At 45.1% G+C, this 20125-nt stretch overlaps 1 protein-coding gene across 4 annotated transcripts in view; it reads right to left on the reverse strand.

Moving 5' to 3' along the window:
* Positions 1-20125, reverse strand: part of LOC106560244 (uncharacterized) — a 240705-nt gene that overhangs the window by 18393 nt on the left and 202187 nt on the right. For all 4 annotated transcript variants that reach the window (XM_082964905.1, XM_082964904.1, XM_082964903.1 and 1 more), the window contains 4 exons: positions 18339-18383; positions 16665-16808; positions 4296-4362; positions 277-414 (listed from right to left, as the gene is read on the reverse strand). In XM_082964905.1, the coding sequence (XP_082821031.1) occupies positions 277-414; positions 4296-4362; positions 16665-16808; positions 18339-18383 (394 nt within the window). The remainder of the gene's footprint in view (positions 1-276; positions 415-4295; positions 4363-16664; positions 16809-18338; positions 18384-20125) is intronic.

Consider the following 20125-nt stretch of genomic DNA (forward strand, 5'->3'; position numbering starts at 1 on the left):
GAATAGAACAGAATAGAGTAGAATAGAGTAGAGCACAGTAGAGTAGAGCAGAGTAGAGTAGAGCAGAGCAGATTAGGGTAGAGCAGAAAAGATGACAATTGAAGAGAAGGGTATAAAGAGAAGAGAAAATAACAGAGTAGAGTAGAGTAGAGTAGAGTAGAACAGAACTTATTTTATTATATTCTATTCAGATGTAGATCTATTATGCTGGTGTGAGACAGAGTGTGGAGGAGCATTACTTTGTCTCCAGTGGTTTTAGCAGCCTGTGGTTCTTACCTTGAGGGCCGGGGGGGCCTTCTTCCCCTGGAGGCCCTGGGGATCCGTCATTGCCAGGGGGACCGGGAGAACCCTGTCGAACCTGCGCCGCTAAAATGGCTGCCGGCGTCTTCTGCATGGCATGGCTTGATAGTCTCTCTGGTGAGTGACATAAAAATTCTGTATTACAATAATACCAACAATGTCTGCAAGTAATAGACAATTCACATTCTGTATCATAATAATACCAACACTCTCTACAAGTAATAGACAATTCACATTCTGTATCATTGTAACAATGGTGTCGGGGAAGAAGGCTGGCGTTTTACGTGTCCTCAACCGATTGTGTTTTTTTGTTCGTTTATTTGCGTTGTTTGTAACTTATTTTTGTACTTATTTTGTACATAATGTTGCCGCTACTGTCTCTTATGACCGAAAAATAACTTCTGGACATCAGGACCGTGATTATTCACCACGGACTGGCAGAATCTTTTTTTCCTTTATTAACGAGTCTGACGAGCCCGACGTGAACGATATACTGCTTCTCGGGAACAGGCCCAGATTCCCGTGATTTGCGTGAAGAAGAGGCAGAGAAAAAGGGGCCAGAGGGCGGGCTGCCTTCTGAGAATTCGTAGGCAATCGAATAAACCTCCACTTCCTTCGATTCTGCTAGCAAACGTGCAATTTTTGGAGAATAAAATAGATGACCTACGCGAAAGATTAAACTACCAACGGGACATTCAAAACTGTAATATCTTATGCTTCACGGAGTCGTGGCTGAACGACGACACTGTCAACATACAGCTGGCAGGTTATAAATAACAGCTGGTGCACGATATCTAAGGAAGTCTCGAGCTATTGCTCGCCTAGGGTAGTGTATCTCATGATAAGCTGTAGACCACACAATCTACCTAGAGAGTTTTCATGTGTATTTTTTGTAGCTGTTTACATACCACCACAGACTGAGGCTGGCACTAAGACAGCATCGAAGGAGCTGTATTCCGCCATTAGCAAACAAGAAAATGCTCACCCAGAGGCAGCGCTCCTAATAGCCGGCGACTTCAACGCATGGAAACTTGAATCCGTTTTCCAACATTTATTCCACACACAGAGACGCATACAAAGCTCTCCCTCGCCCTCCATTTGGCAAATCTGACCATAATTCTATCCTCCTGATTCCTGCCTACAAGCAAAAATTAAAGCAGGAAGCACCAGTGACTAGATCAATAAAAAAGTGGTCAGATGAAGCAGACGCTAAGCTACAGGACTGTTTTGCTAGCACAGACTGGAATATGTTCTGGGATTCCTCCGATGGAATTGAGGAAAACACCCCATCAGTCATTGGCTTCATCAATAAGTGCATTGACGACGTCGTCCCCACAGTGACCGTACGTACATACCCCAACCAGAAGCCATGGATTACAGGCAACATCCGCACTGAGCTAAAGGCTAGAGCTGCCACTTTCAAGGAGCGGGACTCTAATCTGGAAGCTCATAATAAATCCCGCTATGCTCTCTGACGAATCATCAAACAGGCAAAGAGTCAATACAGGACAAAGATCGAATCGTACTACACTGGCTCTGATGCTCGTCGGATGTGGAGGGCTTGCAAACCATTACAGATTACAAAGTGAAGCACAGCCGAGAGTTGCCCAGTGAGACGAGCCTACCAGATGAGCTAAACTACTTCTATGCTCACTTCGAGGCAAATAACACTGAAACATGCATGAGAGCACCAGCTGTTCTGGAAGACTGTGTCATCACGCTCTCTGCAGGCGATGTGTGTAAGACCTTTAAACAGGTCAACATTCACAAGGCCATGGGGCCAGACGGATTACCAGGACGTGTACTGTGAGCATACACTGACCAACTGGCAAGTGTCTTCACTGCACCACTTTTCAACCTCTCCCTGTCCGAGTCTGTAATACCAACATGTTTTAAGCAGACCACCATAGTGCCTGTGCCCAAGAACACTAAGGTAACCTGCCTAAATGACTACCGACCCATAGCACTCACATCTGTAGCCATGAAGTGCTTTGAAAGGCTGGTCATGGCTCACATCAACACCATTATCCCAGAAATCCTAAACCCACTCCAATTTGCACACCGCCCCAACAGATCCACAGATGATGCAATCTCTATTGCACTCCACACTGTCCCTTCCCACCTAGACAAAAGGAACACCTATGTGAGAATGCTATTCATTGACTACAGCTCAGCGTTCAACACCATAGTGCCCTCGAAGCTCATCAATAAGCTACGGACCCTGGGACTAAACATCTCCCTCTGCAACTGGATTGTGGACTTCCTGACGGGCTGGCCCCACGTGGGAAGGATAGGTAACGACACATCCGCCACGCTGATCCTCAACACAGGGGCCCCTCAGGGGTGCGTGCTCATCCCCTCCTGTACTCCCTGTTCACTCATAACTGCACGGCCAGGCACTGCTCCAACACCAGCATTAAGTTTGCCAATGACACAACAGTGGTAGGCCTGATCACCGACAACGATGAGACAGCCTATAGGGAGGCGGTCAGAGACCTGGCCGTGTGGTGCCAGGACAACAACCTCTCCCTCAACGTGATCAAGACAAAGGAGATGATTGTGGACTACAGGAAAAAGAGGACCGAGCACGCCCCAATTCACATCGACGGGGCTGTAGTGGAGCAGGTTGAGAGCTTCAAGTTCCTTGGTATCCACATCACCAACAAACTAACATGGTCCAAGCACACCAAGACAGTCGTGAAGAGGGCACGACAAAACCTATTCCCCCTCAGGAGACTGAAAAGATTTGGCATGGGTCCTCAGATGCTCCAAAGGTTCTACAGCTGCACCATCGAGAGCATCCTGACTGGTTGCATCACTGCCTGGTATGGCAACTGCTCGACCTCCGACTGCAAGGCACTTCAGAGGTTAGTGCGAACGACCCAGTACATACCAGGCCCTAACAATTGTCAAAGACTCCAGCCAGCCTATTCATAGACTGTTCACTCTGCTACCGCACGGCAAGCGGGACCGGAGGGCCAAGTCTAGGTCCAAGAGGCTTCTAAACAGCTTCTACCCCCAAGCCATAAGACTTCTGAACATCTAATCAAATGGCTACCCAGACTATTTGCATTGCCCCCCCCTCCCACTCTTTTACACCACTGCTACTCTCTGTTGTTATCATCTATGCATAGTCACTTTAATAACTCTGCCTACATGTACATATTACCTCAACTAACCGGTGTCCCCGCACATTGACTCTGTACCGGTACCCCCCTGAATATATTCTCGCTATTGTTATTTTACTGCTGCTCTTTAATTACTTGTTACTTTTATTTATTATTCTTATACGTATTTTTTTAAACTGCATTGTTGGTTAAGTAAGCATTTCACTGTAAGGTCTACACCTGTTTGTTGTATTCGGCGCATGTGACTAATAACGTTTGATTTGATTTGATAATATACCAACACTCTCTGCAAGTGATAGACAATTCAAGAGCTTGTGACTAGAAGGTTCTATTTGCAAAAAGATGATTCCGAGATAATTGGCTTTAAAGTTGCAAACCCTCATTGGTTTGAATGGTGTCAGCAATATTTGATTATTTTGAATTTAACAACATGAATTGGGCTATTTAGACTACTATATAGGTAGAAAACATTGAACAGAACAACGACATGTCCATAACTCAGACAGAACCTTACAGGCCCAAGCTCTCAAATTGAAATTCTGTATCAGAAAACATAAAACGGTAGAATAGGTGATACAGTAGCTCATTAGTTAGTTAGGATATGTACTAAACCGAGGCTTGCATACCACACTGCCATTCAATATCACAACACAGTGGCAGAACAATAAAATACCTTCACCCAGCATGAACTATTCTCTTACTTGGGACTCTTTTACTTCCTGAAGAACTAAGGCAACAATATCCAATTTAGATTTCCCCCCCGATTTAGAAATCCTGAAATCCTTAAAAGAGAGGAGAAAACAAAGGGACCCCCTGAAGGATAAATTGGGTCGACAACAAGTTGGGATTCAGACGTAACAGCTGTACCTTCAAACAACCGCAATACTTCATTCCGGATAAACATTTTAATTTCCTCCATGGAATTGGCATCATTCTGTGAGAGAGAGAGAGAGAGAGAAGGGAGGGAGAGGGAGAGGGAGAGGGAGAGCGAGAGAGAGAGAGAGAGAGAGAGAGAGAGAGAGAGAGAGAGAGAGAGAGAGTGAAAGAGAGAGAGATACAGACAGACAGGCACAAGAGAGAGAAACAGAAACAGAATAACACAAACTTAACCAAAACGTCTTTAACAGATTAAGAAAATGTAATTAGCGAGACAGCAGTAGTTCATGTTTTATTCAACGTGTTATAAAATTGCAGTGTCTTCAGCGATAAAGAGATGCAATGCTTCATGGCATAATAATCAACTCCTCTCTCCCTGTCTCCCTGTCCCTGCCATCTATCTCAGGCTCAAAGTAAGATTGCTGTTTGCTCAGAATGTTTGTGTGGAGAGAGCCTTGAATTGTAGAGGAGAACTTTGGCAACAGAATGGAATGGAAATCGGAACTATGAAAATGTTCTTTTAGAGTTCTATATTCTTCTGACTGCCCATAGAAAAGACTGATAAATGCATTATAATACCGTATTTCTGGTGGACTCCAGAAAGTGGTACGGATAAAGGAATGGGATTTCTAAGTATGAACAACTAGAATAAACCCAGGGAGAAAAACAGGGACTTGTGTGTTTGAAACATCTTTGCAATCAGAGCTTAAACCTCATATACTGTTACAATGAACTGTGATCATCTGTGGGCCATTTTCTAAAAGGTTCTTCATATTGTCAGTGTCTTGATAGGTAGAGGAGAGGATGGAACAAAACCCTGGCAGCTTTATAAAGGTACTAAAGTAACAATATTCAGGGACATTTTCGAACATCGATATTGATCACTCAAATATTATTGTGTTCTATTGCGACTGGTTGAAAAACAGGATACTTGTATTTTGGCAGTGCTGAATACTGCGGAAGAGTTGCCAATGTACTTTTCTGTTTAATAGGGTCACTGTACTGTTCTGTTCTATGAGAGAAAGATATAGGAGGGTAACCCTTTAGTACTTGTTTTCTTGGCATTCAGAAGTCTTTAATCTCTGTTGTGTTATGTAACCCTCTGCATGCCGCGTGTAAAATAGCTGTGACACACAGAGGTGTTTTTCGATCCACTGCAGTGCTCTCCTCACTCCCACCCTCTCTCCAGCTCTCTCCTCTCTCTCCTCACTCCCACCCTCTCTCCAGCTCTCTCCTTCTCTCTCTCCTCACTCCCACGCTCTCTCCAGCTCTCTCCTTCTCTCTCCTCACTCCCACGCTCTCTCCATCTCTCTCCTCTCTCTCCTCACTCCCACGCTCTCTCCATCTCTCTCCTTCTCTCTATTCCTCTCTCTCCTTTCCTCCCTCTCTCTCCTTTCAAATCAAATCAAATCAAATGTATTTATATAGCCCTTCTTACATCAGCTGATATATCAAAGTGCTGTACAGAAACCCAGCCTAAAACCCCAAACAGCAAGCAATTACTCTCTCTTCTTTCCTCCCTCTCTCTCCTTTCCTCCCTCTCTCTCCTTTCCTCCCTCTCTCTCCATCTCTCTCATCTCTCATTTCTCTGTCTTTTCTGTTTTCCATATCACTCTTTCACCACCCCTCTCTCTTTCCCTCTCTCCTTCCCTCTCTAGCCCTCTCTCCTTCTCTCGCTCTCTATAGCCCTCTCTCCTTCCCGCTCTCCACTCCTCTCTCTCTAGTCCTCTCTCCTTCTCTCTCTCTCCATCGCTCTCCCTCTAGTCTTCTCTCCATATCCCTCTCTCCGCCCCTCTCTCTCTAGCCCTTCTCTCCTTCCCTCTCTCCTGACCCCCCTGTGGGGTTGAGCTGATCAGGAGTGGGAGGAGAGGAGCAGAAACAACCTAACAGGCTTCATTATGCCTATCTGTTATCTGCTGTGTCATATGTTGCTCCACACAGCTCCACACAACTCTATGTTACTGCAGTACTGTATTCATTTACAGAGAAATAAAGATATCCGCTAATTACTCAGACCACTGAAGAAAGGAGGATGTTTAGATGCTTTAATTATGTGTGACTGAGGATAGTCTTTGATTTTATGGGCGGGTATAGACAAACACACACAAAAATGTGGAGCATGAATTTCCAGTGAGTCTATGGGTATACGGTTGGACTATGAGTGTTGGGCGATCTCGGGTGTACATAAGACATTCACAACACCTTTATAAAACAGGTCATGACACCTTGGTGTGTTTGGAGGTGATATAACCAACGTACCAGAGGGCTTGGTGTGTTTGGAGGTGATATAACCAACGTACCAGAGGGCTTGGTGTGTTTGGAGGTGATATAACAACGTACCAGAGGGCTTGGTGTGTTTGGAGGTGATATAACCAACGTACCAGAGGGCTTGGTGTGTTTGGAGGTGATATAACCAACGTACCAGAGGGCTTGGTGTGTTTGGAGGAGATATAAAACAATGTACCAGAGGGCTTGGTGTGTTTGGAGGTGATATAACCAACGTACCAGAGGGCTTGGTGTGTTTGGAGGTGATATAACAACGTACCAGAGGGCTTGGTGTGTTTGGAGGTGATATAACCAACGTACCAGAGGGCTTGGTGTGTTTGGAGGAGATATAACCAACGTACCAGAGGGCTTGGTGTGTTTGGGGGAGATATAACCAATGTACCAGAGGGCTTGGTGTGTTTGGAGGAGATATAACCAATGTACCAGAGGGCTTGGTGTGTTTGGAGGAGATATATAACAATGTACCAGAGGGCTTGGTGTGTTTGGAGGAGATATATAACAATGTACCAGAGGGCTTGGTGTGTTTGGAGGAGATATATAACAATGTACCAGAGGGCTTGGTGTGTTTGGAGGAGATATATAACAATGTACCAGAGGGCTTGGTGTGTTTGGAGGAGATATATAACAATATACCAGAGGGCTTGGTGTGTTTGGGGGAGATATATAACAATATACCAGAGGGCTTGGTGTGTTTGGAGGTGATATAACCAACGTACCAGAGGGCTTGGTGTGTTTGGGGGAGATATAACCAACGTACCAGAGGGCTTGGTGTGTTTGGAGGAGATATATAACAATATACCAGAGGGCTTGGTGTGTTTGGAGGTGATATAACCAACGTACCAGAGGGCTTGGTGTGTTTGGGGGAGATATAACCAACGTACCAGAGGGCTTGGTGTGTTTGGAGGAGATATATAACAATGCACCAGAGGGCTTGGTGTGTTTGGAGGAGATATATAACAATATACCAGAGGGCTTGGTGTGTTTGGAGGAGATATATAACAATGTACCAGAGGGCTTGGTGTGTTTGGAGGAGATATATAACAATATACCAGAGGGCTTGGTGTGTTTGGAGGAGATATATAACAACGTACCAGAGGGCTTGGTGTGTTTGGGGGAGATATAACCAACGTACCAGAGGGCTTGGTGTGTTTGGGGGAGATATAACCAACGTACCAGAGGGCTTGGTGTGTTTGGAGGAGATATATAACAATGTACCAGAGGGCTTGGTGTGTTTGGAGGAGATATATAACAATGTACCAGAGGGCTTGGTGTGTTTGGAGGAGATATATAACAATGTACCAGAGGGCTTGGTGTGTTTGGAGGTGATATAACCAACGTACCAGAGGGCTTGGTGTGTTTGGGGGAGATATAACCAACGTACCAGAGGGCTTGGTGTGTTTGGGGGAGATATAACCAACGTACCAGAGGGCTTGGTGTGTTTGGAGGAGATATATAACAATGTACCAGAGGGCTTGGTGTGTTTGGAGGAGATATATAACAATGTACCAGAGGGCTTGGTGTGTTTGGAGGAGATATATAACAATGTACCAGAGGGCTTGGTGTGTTTGGAGGTGATATAACCAACGTACCAGAGGGCTTGGTGTGTTTGGAGGTGATATAACCAACGTACCAGAGGGCTTGGTGTGTTTGGAGGAGATATAACCAACGTACCAGAGGGCTTGGTGTGTTTGGAGGTGATATAACCAACGTACCAGAGGGCTTGGTGTGTTTGGGGGAGATATAACCAATGTACCAGAGGGCTTGGTGTGTTTGGGGGAGATATAACCAATGTACCAGAGGGCTTGGTGTGTTTGGAGGAGATATATAACAATGTACCAGAGGGCTTGGTGTGTTTGGAGGTGATATAACCAACGTACCAGAGGGCTTGGTGTGTTTGGAGGAGATATATAACAACGTACCAGAGGGCTTGTGTGTTTGGAGTAGATATAACCAACGAACCAGAGGGCTTGGTGTGTTTGGTGGAGATATATAACAATGTACCAGAGGGCTTGGTGTGTTTGGAGTAGATATAACCAACGTACCAGAGGGCTTGGTGTGTTTGGAGGAGATATAACCAACGTACCAGAGGGCTTGGTGTGTTTGGAGGAGATATATAACAATGCACCAGAGGGCTTGGTGTGTTTGGAGTAGATATAACCAACGTACCAGAGGGCTTGGTGTGTTTGGAGGAGATATATAACAATGTACCAGAGGGCTTGGTGTGTTTGGAGTAGATATAACCAACGTACCAGAGGGCTTGGTGTGTTTGGAGTAGATATAACCAACGTACCAGAGGGCTTGGTGTGTTTGGAGGAGATATATAACAACGTACCAGAGGGCTTGGTGTGTTTGGAGGTGATATAACCAACGTACCAGAGGGCTTGGTGTGTTTGGAGGTGATATAACCAACGTACCAGAGGGCTTGGTGTGTTTGGAGGTGATATAACAACGTACCAGAGGGCTTGGTGTGTTTGGAGGTGATATAACCAACGTACCAGAGGGCTTGGTGTGTTTGGAGGTGATATAACCAACGTACCAGAGGGCTTGGTGTGTTTGGAGGAGATATAAAACAATGTACCAGAGGGCTTGGTGTGTTTGGAGGTGATATAACCAACGTACCAGAGGGCTTGGTGTGTTTGGAGGTGATATAACAACGTACCAGAGGGCTTGGTGTGTTTGGAGGTGATATAACCAACGTACCAGAGGGCTTGGTGTGTTTGGAGGAGATATAACCAACGTACCAGAGGGCTTGGTGTGTTTGGGGGAGATATAACCAATGTACCAGAGGGCTTGGTGTGTTTGGAGGAGATATAACCAATGTACCAGAGGGCTTGGTGTGTTTGGAGGAGATATATAACAATGTACCAGAGGGCTTGGTGTGTTTGGAGGAGATATATAACAATGTACCAGAGGGCTTGGTGTGTTTGGAGGAGATATATAACAATGTACCAGAGGGCTTGGTGTGTTTGGAGGAGATATATAACAATGTACCAGAGGGCTTGGTGTGTTTGGAGGAGATATATAACAATATACCAGAGGGCTTGGTGTGTTTGGGGGAGATATATAACAATATACCAGAGGGCTTGGTGTGTTTGGAGGTGATATAACCAACGTACCAGAGGGCTTGGTGTGTTTGGGGGAGATATAACCAACGTACCAGAGGGCTTGGTGTGTTTGGAGGAGATATATAACAATATACCAGAGGGCTTGGTGTGTTTGGAGGTGATATAACCAACGTACCAGAGGGCTTGGTGTGTTTGGGGGAGATATAACCAACGTACCAGAGGGCTTGGTGTGTTTGGAGGAGATATATAACAATGCACCAGAGGGCTTGGTGTGTTTGGAGGAGATATATAACAATATACCAGAGGGCTTGGTGTGTTTGGAGGAGATATATAACAATGTACCAGAGGGCTTGGTGTGTTTGGAGGAGATATATAACAATATACCAGAGGGCTTGGTGTGTTTGGAGGAGATATATAACAACGTACCAGAGGGCTTGGTGTGTTTGGGGGAGATATAACCAACGTACCAGAGGGCTTGGTGTGTTTGGGGGAGATATAACCAACGTACCAGAGGGCTTGGTGTGTTTGGAGGAGATATATAACAATGTACCAGAGGGCTTGGTGTGTTTGGAGGAGATATATAACAATGTACCAGAGGGCTTGGTGTGTTTGGAGGAGATATATAACAATGTACCAGAGGGCTTGGTGTGTTTGGAGGTGATATAACCAACGTACCAGAGGGCTTGGTGTGTTTGGGGGAGATATAACCAACGTACCAGAGGGCTTGGTGTGTTTGGGGGAGATATAACCAACGTACCAGAGGGCTTGGTGTGTTTGGAGGAGATATATAACAATGTACCAGAGGGCTTGGTGTGTTTGGAGGAGATATATAACAATGTACCAGAGGGCTTGGTGTGTTTGGAGGTGATATAACCAACGTACCAGAGGGCTTGGTGTGTTTGGAGGTGATATAACCAACGTACCAGAGGGCTTGGTGTGTTTGGAGGAGATATAACCAACGTACCAGAGGGCTTGGTGTGTTTGGAGGTGATATAACCAACGTACCAGAGGGCTTGGTGTGTTTGGGGGAGATATAACCAATGTACCAGAGGGCTTGGTGTGTTTGGGGGAGATATAACCAATGTACCAGAGGGCTTGGTGTGTTTGGAGGAGATATATAACAATGTACCAGAGGGCTTGGTGTGTTTGGAGGTGATATAACCAACGTACCAGAGGGCTTGGTGTGTTTGGAGGAGATATATAACAACGTACCAGAGGGCTTGTGTGTTTGGAGTAGATATAACCAACGTACCAGAGGGCTTGGTGTGTTTGGTGGAGATATATAACAATGTACCAGAGGGCTTGGTGTGTTTGGAGTAGATATAACCAACGTACCAGAGGGCTTGGTGTGTTTGGAGGAGATATAACCAACGTACCAGAGGGCTTGGTGTGTTTGGAGGAGATATATAACAATGTACCAGAGGGCTTGGTGTGTTTGGAGTAGATATAACCAACGTACCAGAGGGCTTGGTGTGTTTGGAGGAGATATATAACAATGTACCAGAGGGCTTGGTGTGTTTGGAGTAGATATAACCAACGTACCAGAGGGCTTGGTGTGTTTGGAGTAGATATAACCAACGTACCAGAGGGCTTGGTGTGTTTGGAGGAGATATATAACAACGTACCAGAGGGCTTGGTGTGTTTGGAGGTGATATAACCAACGTACCAGAGGGCTTGGTGTGTTTGGGGGAGATATAACCAACGTACCAGAAGGCTTGGTGTATTTGGAGGAGATATATAACAATATACCAGAGGGCTTGGTGTGTTTGGAGGAGATATATAACAATGTACCAGAGGGCTTGGTGTGTTTGGAGGTGATATAACCAATGTACCAGAGGGCTTGGTGTATTTGGAGGAGATATATAACAACGTACCAGAGGGCTTGGTGTGTTTGGAGGAGATATATAACAACGTACCAGAGGGCTTGTGTGTTTGGAGTAGATATAACCAACGTACCAGAGGGCTTGGTGTGTTTGGTGGAGATATATAACAATGTACCAGAGGGCTTGGTGTGTTTGGAGTAGATATAACCAACGTACCAGAGGGCTTGGTGTGTTTGGAGGAGATATAACCAACGTACCAGAGGGCTTGGTGTGTTTGGAGGAGATATATAACAATGTACCAGAGGGCTTGGTGTGTTTGGAGTAGATATAACCAACGTACCAGAGGGCTTGGTGTGTTTGGAGGAGATATATAACAATGTACCAGAGGGCTTGGTGTGTTTGGAGTAGATATAACCAACGTACCAGAGGGCTTGGTGTGTTTGGAGTAGATATAACCAACGTACCAGAGGGCTTGGTGTGTTTGGAGGAGATATATAACAACGTACCAGAGGGCTTGGTGTGTTTGGAGGTGATATAACCAACGTACCAGAGGGCTTGGTGTGTTTGGGGGAGATATAACCAACGTACCAGAAGGCTTGGTGTATTTGGAGGAGATATATAACAATATACCAGAGGGCTTGGTGTGTTTGGAGGAGATATATAACAATGTACCAGAGGGCTTGGTGTGTTTGGAGGTGATATAACCAATGTACCAGAGGGCTTGGTGTATTTGGAGGAGATATATAACAATGTACCAGAGGGCTTGGTGTGTTTGGAGGAGATATATAACAATGTACCAGAGGGCTTGGTGTGTTTGGAGGAGATATATAACAATGTACCAGAGGGCTTGGTGTGTTTGGAGGAGATATATAACAATGTACCAGAGGGCTTGGTGTGTTTGGAGGAGATATATAACAACGTACCAGAGGGCTTGGTGTGTTTGGAGGAGATATATAACAATGTACCAGAGGACTTGGTGTGTTTGGAGGAGATATTTAACAATGTACCAGAGGGCTTGGTGTGTTTGGGGGAGATATATAACAACGTACCAGAGGGCTTGGTGTGTTTGGAGGAGATATATAACAACGTACCAGAGGGCTTGGTGTGTTTGGAGGAGATATATAACAACGTACCAGAGGGCTTGGTGTGTTTGGAGGAGATATATAACAATGTACCAGAGGGCTTGGTGTGTTTGGAGGAGATATATAACAATGTACCAGAGGGCTTGGTGTGTTTGGAGGAGATATATAACAACGTACCAGAGGGCTTGGTGTGTTTGGAGGAGATATATAACAATGTACCAGAGGGCTTGGTGTGTTTGGAGGAGATATATAACAACGTACCAGAGGGCTTGGTGTGTTTGGAGGAGATATATAACAATGTACCAGAGGGCTTGGTGTGTTTGGAGGAGATATATAACAATGTACCAGAGGGCTTGGTGTGTTTGGAGGAGATATATAACAATGTACCAGAGGGCTTGGTGTGTTTGGAGGAGATATATAACAACATACCAGAGGGCTTGGTGTGTTTGGGGGAGATATAACCAACGTACCAGAGCGCTTGGTGTGTTTGGAGGAGATATATAACAATGTACCAGAGGGCTTGGTGTGTTTGGAGGAGATATATAACAATGTACCAGAGGGCTTGGTGTGTTTGGAGGAGATATATAACAATGTACCAGAGGGCTTGGTGTGTTTGGAGGAGATATATAACAACATACCAGAGGGCTTGGTGTGTTTGGGGGAGATATAACCAACGTACCAGAGGGCTTGGTGTGTTTGGAGGAGATATATAACAATGTACCAGAGGGCTTGGTGTGTTTGGAGGAGATATATAACAATGTACCAGAGGGCTTGGTGTGTTTGGAGGAGATATATAACAACGTACCAGAGGGCTTGTGTGTTTGGAGTAGATATAACCAACGTACCAGAGGGCTTGGTGTGTTTGGTGGAGATATATAACAATGTACCAGAGGGCTTGGTGTGTTTGGAGTAGATATAACCAACGTACCAGAGGGCTTGGTGTGTTTGGAGGAGATATAACCAACGTACCAGAGGGCTTGGTGTGTTTGGAGGAGATATATAACAATGTACCAGAGGGCTTGGTGTGTTTGGAGTAGATATAACCAACGTACCAGAGGGCTTGGTGTGTTTGGAGGAGATATATAACAATGTACCAGAGGGCTTGGTGTGTTTGGAGTAGATATAACCAACGTACCAGAGGGCTTGGTGTGTTTGGAGTAGATATAACCAACGTACCAGAGGGCTTGGTGTGTTTGGAGGAGATATATAACAACGTACCAGAGGGCTTGGTGTGTTTGGAGGTGATATAACCAACGTACCAGAGGGCTTGGTGTGTTTGGGGGAGATATAACCAACGTACCAGAAGGCTTGGTGTATTTGGAGGAGATATATAACAATATACCAGAGGGCTTGGTGTGTTTGGAGGAGATATATAACAATGTACCAGAGGGCTTGGTGTGTTTGGAGGTGATATAACCAATGTACCAGAGGGCTTGGTGTATTTGGAGGAGATATATAACAATGTACCAGAGGGCTTGGTGTGTTTGGAGGAGATATATAACAATGTACCAGAGGGCTTGGTGTGTTTGGAGGAGATATATAACAATGTACCAGAGGGCTTGGTGTGTTTGGAGGAGATATATAACAATGTACCAGAGGGCTTGGTGTGTTTGGAGGAGATATATAACAACGTACCAGAGGGCTTGGTGTGTTTGGAGGAGATATATAACAATGTACCAGAGGACTTGGTGTGTTTGGAGGAGATATTTAACAATGTACCAGAGGGCTTGGTGTGTTTGGGGGAGATATATAACAACGTACCAGAGGGCTTGGTGTGTTTGGAGGAGATATATAACAACGTACCAGAGGGCTTGGTGTGTTTGGAGGAGATATATAACAACGTACCAGAGGGCTTGGTGTGTTTGGAGGAGATATATAACAATGTACCAGAGGGCTTGGTGTGTTTGGAGGAGATATATAACAATGTACCAGAGGGCTTGGTGTGTTTGGAGGAGATATATAACAACGTACCAGAGGGCTTGGTGTGTTTGGAGGAGATATATAACAATGTACCAGAGGGCTTGGTGTGTTTGGAGGAGATATATAACAACGTACCAGAGGGCTTGGTGTGTTTGGAGGAGATATATAACAATGTACCAGAGGGCTTGGTGTGTTTGGAGGAGATATATAACAATGTACCAGAGGGCTTGGTGTGTTTGGAGGAGATATATAACAATGTACCAGAGGGCTTGGTGTGTTTGGAGGAGATATATAACAACATACCAGAGGGCTTGGTGTGTTTGGGGGAGATATAACCAACGTACCAGAGCGCTTGGTGTGTTTGGAGGAGATATATAACAATGTACCAGAGGGCTTGGTGTGTTTGGAGGAGATATATAACAATGTACCAGAGGGCTTGGTGTGTTTGGAGGAGATATATAACAATGTACCAGAGGGCTTGGTGTGTTTGGAGGAGATATATAACAACATACCAGAGGGCTTGGTGTGTTTGGGGGAGATATAACCAACGTACCAGAGGGCTTGGTGTGTTTGGAGGAGATATATAACAATGTACCAGAGGGCTTGGTGTGTTTGGAGGAGATATATAACAATGTACCAGAGGGCTTGGTGTGTTTGGAGGAGATATATAACAACGTACCAGAGGGCTTGGTGTGTTTGGAGGAGATATATAACAATGTACCAGAGGGCTTGGTGTGTTTGGAGGAGATATATAACAACGTACCAGAGGGCTTGGTGTGTTTGGAGGAGATATATAACAATGTACCAGAGGGCTTGGTGTGTTTGTAGTAGATATAACCAACGTACCAGAGGGCTTGGTGTGTTTGGAGGAGATATATAACAATGTACCAGAGGGCTTGGTGTGTTTGGAGTAGATATAACCAACGTACCAGAGGGCTTGGTGTGTTTGGAGTAGATATAACCAACGTACCAGAGGGCTTGGTGTGTTTGGAGGAGATATATAACAACGTACCAGAGGGCTTGGTGTGTTTGGAATGGATATAACCAACGTACCAGAGGGCTTGGTGTGTTTGGGGGAGATATAACCAACGTACCAGAAGGCTTGGTGTGTTTGGAGGAGATATATAACAATATACCAGAGGGCTTGGTGTGTTTGGAGGAGATATATAACAATGTACCAGAGGGCTTGGTGTGTTTGGAGGAGATATATAACAATGTACCAGAGGGCTTGGTGTGTTTGGAGGAGATATATAACAATGTACCAGAGGGCTTGGTGTGTTTGGAGGAGATATATAACAATGTACCAGAGGGCTTGGTGTGTTTGGAGGAGATATATAACAACGTACCAGAGGGCTTGGTGTGTTTGGAGGAGATATATAACAATGTACCAGAGGACTTGGTGTGTTTGGAGGAGATATATAACAATATACCAGAGGGCTTGGTGTGTTTGGGGGAGATATATAACAACGTACCAGAGGGCCTGGTGTGTTTGGAGGAGATATATAACAATGTACCAGAGGGCTTGGTGTGTTTGGAGGAGATATATAACAACGTACCAGAGGGCTTGGTGTGTTTGGAGGAGATATATAACAATGTACCAGAGGGCTTGGTGTGTTTGGAGGAGATATATAACAATGTACCAGAGGGCTTGGTGTGTTTGGAGGAGATATATAACAACGTACCAGAGGGCTTGGTTTGTTTGGAGGAGATATATAACAACGTACCAGAGGGCTTGGTGTGTTTGGAGGAGATGTATAACAATGTACCAGAGGGCTTGGTGTGTTTGGAGGAGATATATAACAATGTACCAGAGGGCTTGGTGTGTTTGGAGGAGATATATAACAACATACCAGAGGGCTTGGTGTGTTTGGGGGAGCTATAACCAACGTACGAGAGGGCTTGGTGTGTTTGGAGGAGATATATAACAATGTACCAGAGGGCTTGGTGTGTTTGGAGGAGATATATAACAATGTTCCAGAGTGCTTGGTGTGTTTGGAGGAGATATATAACAACGTACCAGAGGGCTTGGTGTGTTTGGAGGAGATATATAACAATGTACCAGAGGACTTGGTGTGTTTGGAGGAGATATATAACAATGTACCAGAGGGCTTGGTGTGTTTGGGGGAGATATATAACAACGTACCAGAGGGCTTGGTGTGTTTGGAGTAGATATAACCAACGTACCAAAGGGCTTGGTGATGCTATGGGACCTGGGGGACCAGGGTCTCCTCGGTGGCCTTGGGGCCCAATAGGTCCCACTATTCCTGGGTCTCCTGTCCTTCCCCTCTCCCCTTGGACTCCCCTCGCTCCAGGTATCCCTGGGTCCCCCTGGAGATCAGTAAAGAACAATCAAATGAAATTGTATTGGTCATGTATACATATTTAGCAGATGTTATGGAAGGGTGTAGTGAAATGCTTATGTTCCTAGCTCCAACAGTGCAGTAATACCTGACAATATAAAACAATACACATACATTCAAATATACCGATATGTATAATGGCTAAATCTAGCTAGCTGGTGAGCTACCGCCATATGGTTTACAGTACACCATCCGGTTTCCAATTGAGATATAAAATCACTTTATTTAGCTAGGCCATCATTGTAAATAAGAAAATATTCTTAATTGACTTGCCTGGTTAAATAAAAGGGTGAGGGGGTTGTTGTCAGTCCCACTCCAGACTGTACCGGAGGCATTCTGATAGAGCATTGGCATAAGGCCAGTCTGACTTTGGGCTGATACTGTAGCTACCAACGCCTCAGCATTACACAGTCAGTCCTCATCCAGCCATTACCCTGATTGAGCCCACTCAGATACACATCTCCAGGGACTGTGGCCAATTCTGTCACGATGTATCTTAGCTCTCCTACAAACCGCCGTGACTAGCGTTTGGGAACAGATTACACTGTAAAAGACTGTGACAGGGCTTTATAAACAGATTACACTGTAGAAGACTGTGACAGGGCTTTATAAACAGATTACACTGTAGAAGACTGTGACAAGGCTTTATAAACAGATTACAGTGTAGAAGCCTGTGACAGGGCTTTATAAACAGATTACACTGTAGAAGACTGTGACAGGGCTTTATAAACAGATTACACTGTAAAAGACTGTGACAGGGCTTTATAAACAGATTACAGTGTAGAAGACTGTGACAGGGCTTTATAAACAGATTACAGTGTAGAAGACTGTGACAGGGCTTTATAAACAGATTACACTGTAGAAGACTGTGACAGGGCTTTATAAACAGATTACACTGTAGAAGACTGTGACAGGGCTTTATAAACAGATTACAGTGTAGAAGACTGTGACAGGGCTTTATAAACAGCTAACACTGTAGAAGACTGTGACAGGGCTTTATAAACAGATTACACTGTAAAAGACTGTGACAGGGCTTTATAAACAGATTACACTGTAGAAGACTGTGACAGGGCTTTATAAACAGATTACAGTGTAGAAGACTGTGACAGGGCTTTATAAACAGATTACACTGTAAAAGACTGTGACAGGGCTTTATAAACAGATTACAGAGTAGAAGACTGTGACAGGGCTTTATAAATAGATTACACTGTAGAAGACTGTGACAGGGCTTTATAAATAGATTCCACTGTAGAAGACTGTGACAGGGCTTTATAAATAGGGGTTTCAGAAATACAATGGTGGCATACAAAATGCATTGCATTTCAGATGCCTTTATCAAATACTTAGGCACAGCAGGGGGAAGCAAGGGGGGGAAACATGTGTTTCTATGCATCACTACCTTTTGGTTGGGTTAGGTTCTGTGTGATATTTTTCCATCACAAACAATGAGTTGTGTTTATGGAAAACAGCTTTAGAGAAACAAAATAAAGGTGCTTACCCGTTCTCCCTTGGATCCCCTGTCTCCTGGTCTACCTGTGGCTCCCTGTAAGAAGATAAAACATATCACAGTATGAACACATGACAGAGGAGTGCAGGTTCTGTCTGAAATGCTCTGCTGATTGCAGAGAGACAGAGAAGTCCCTCCAGACCAGAGAGAAGAGCAAAGAGCACTGCTAAATAATTGGATATTTGGAATGAAGATGACCCCGAGGCTAGTCTTCTCTCTCTTTACCCACTCCTCTCTTTGTCTTTTCTTCTTTCCTCCCTCTCCCTCTCTCTCTAAATCTGACTCTCCTCTCCTCTCCTCTCCTCTCCTCTCCTCTCCTCTCCTCTCCTCTCCTCTCCTCTCCTCTCCTCTCCTCTCCTCTCCTCTCCTCTCCTCTCCTCTCCTCTCCTCTCCTCTCCTCTCCTCTCCTCTCCTAGCACTCAAAAGCACACTGCTTTTGTTCAGACACCCACTGAGGCCAACGTGGGTCTAATCTGCTGCTCTGTAATCACCCCCATCAACATCAACCAATCCTCCACACTCAGGGTCATTTAATGATTGCTTATCATTTTACATTTCCCAACCTACGCTTGCGTCTTAGCTTATTCACATTCAAAAAAGGTTTATTGTTGCAATAACTAGACTGCCGGGTCCCGTTATAATCTTAACAATTGGTGGCAGAAGTGAAGTGATTGACAGGATTTCTTTCATTCCAAATCCTCAATCAGAAACAACCTTTTTAAATGATTCTGGGATGACTGTTGTTCCTGTTTCTGAGGATTTATGGAGTTCTCCAAGGACTGTGTTCCACCTTCCACATTGTCTGTCACAGCTTCTCTGCATCACATAGCCCCACTTCCCTCTGTGGACTGTGTGCCGCCCCCCTCCCACTCTGCCTGCCTGCCTGCCTCCCTCCCTCCCTCCCTCCCTCCCTCCCTCCCTCCCTCCCTCCCTCCCTCCCTCCCTCCCTCCCTCCCTAGCTGGGAGAGAAACACCTGTCGTTAGTTCTATGTGCAACACTTCTCTCAGAACTACACTTCTCCATTCTCCTCTCCTCTCTTCCTTTCCAGCTCTCCCTCGCTCCCTCCATCTCACTGACTGTACAACCTCTGGGAACATCTTTGTATCCATTTACTGCAAGGATTACTGCCGCCATGCAAAATACAATCTGGCACGATCATGTGGTTTTAAAAGCAAGCGGGCAGCAGCTCTTTGCGGAACTCTGTTCTCCTCCTCCTCGCCTGCCTTCATCTGCAGCCCTCTCTCTATTTTTTATTTCTGCTATGTTATTCCCCAACGCCTGATGGGAGGCTTACATCTATCATCGTGCCCACTGAATCCGACTTCCATCGTCGCTCCCTGGGCCTGGCATTAAACCTCAAAGCCAGATCATTGCAGTAGAGTGAGAGGAGTTTTTAGGGAACGTTTAGAATAGGAGCACATTCACCTGCTAGATGGCACTGTTGCCCCACCAAATGATTGAGAACAAGATATACACCATCTAACAACAAGGCATTAAAATCTCTAACCCTCCCTCCCTCCTTCCCTCCCCCCTTCCCTCTCTCCCTCCCTCCCTCCCCCCCTCCCTCCCTCCCTCCCTAAGATGTTGTTGATGGAAGTGAGTGAAATAATAAGAAGTTGGCCCTTCTTTCCGCTAGTTCACTGTTGAGATCTCTGTGATAAAGACTGACAGAAGTACCAATGTACCGACCAGACAACCAGTTACTGTATCTGTTGTTGGTATTTATAGTTCAGCTAAACACAACTAGTCATGTTACATGACAGAGTACAAAACACAA

Source organism: Salmo salar, chromosome 18 (assembly GCF_965601325.2).
Source record: "Salmo salar chromosome 18, fSalSal1, whole genome shotgun sequence".
Classification (NCBI taxonomy): domain Eukaryota; kingdom Metazoa; phylum Chordata; class Actinopteri; order Salmoniformes; family Salmonidae; genus Salmo; species Salmo salar.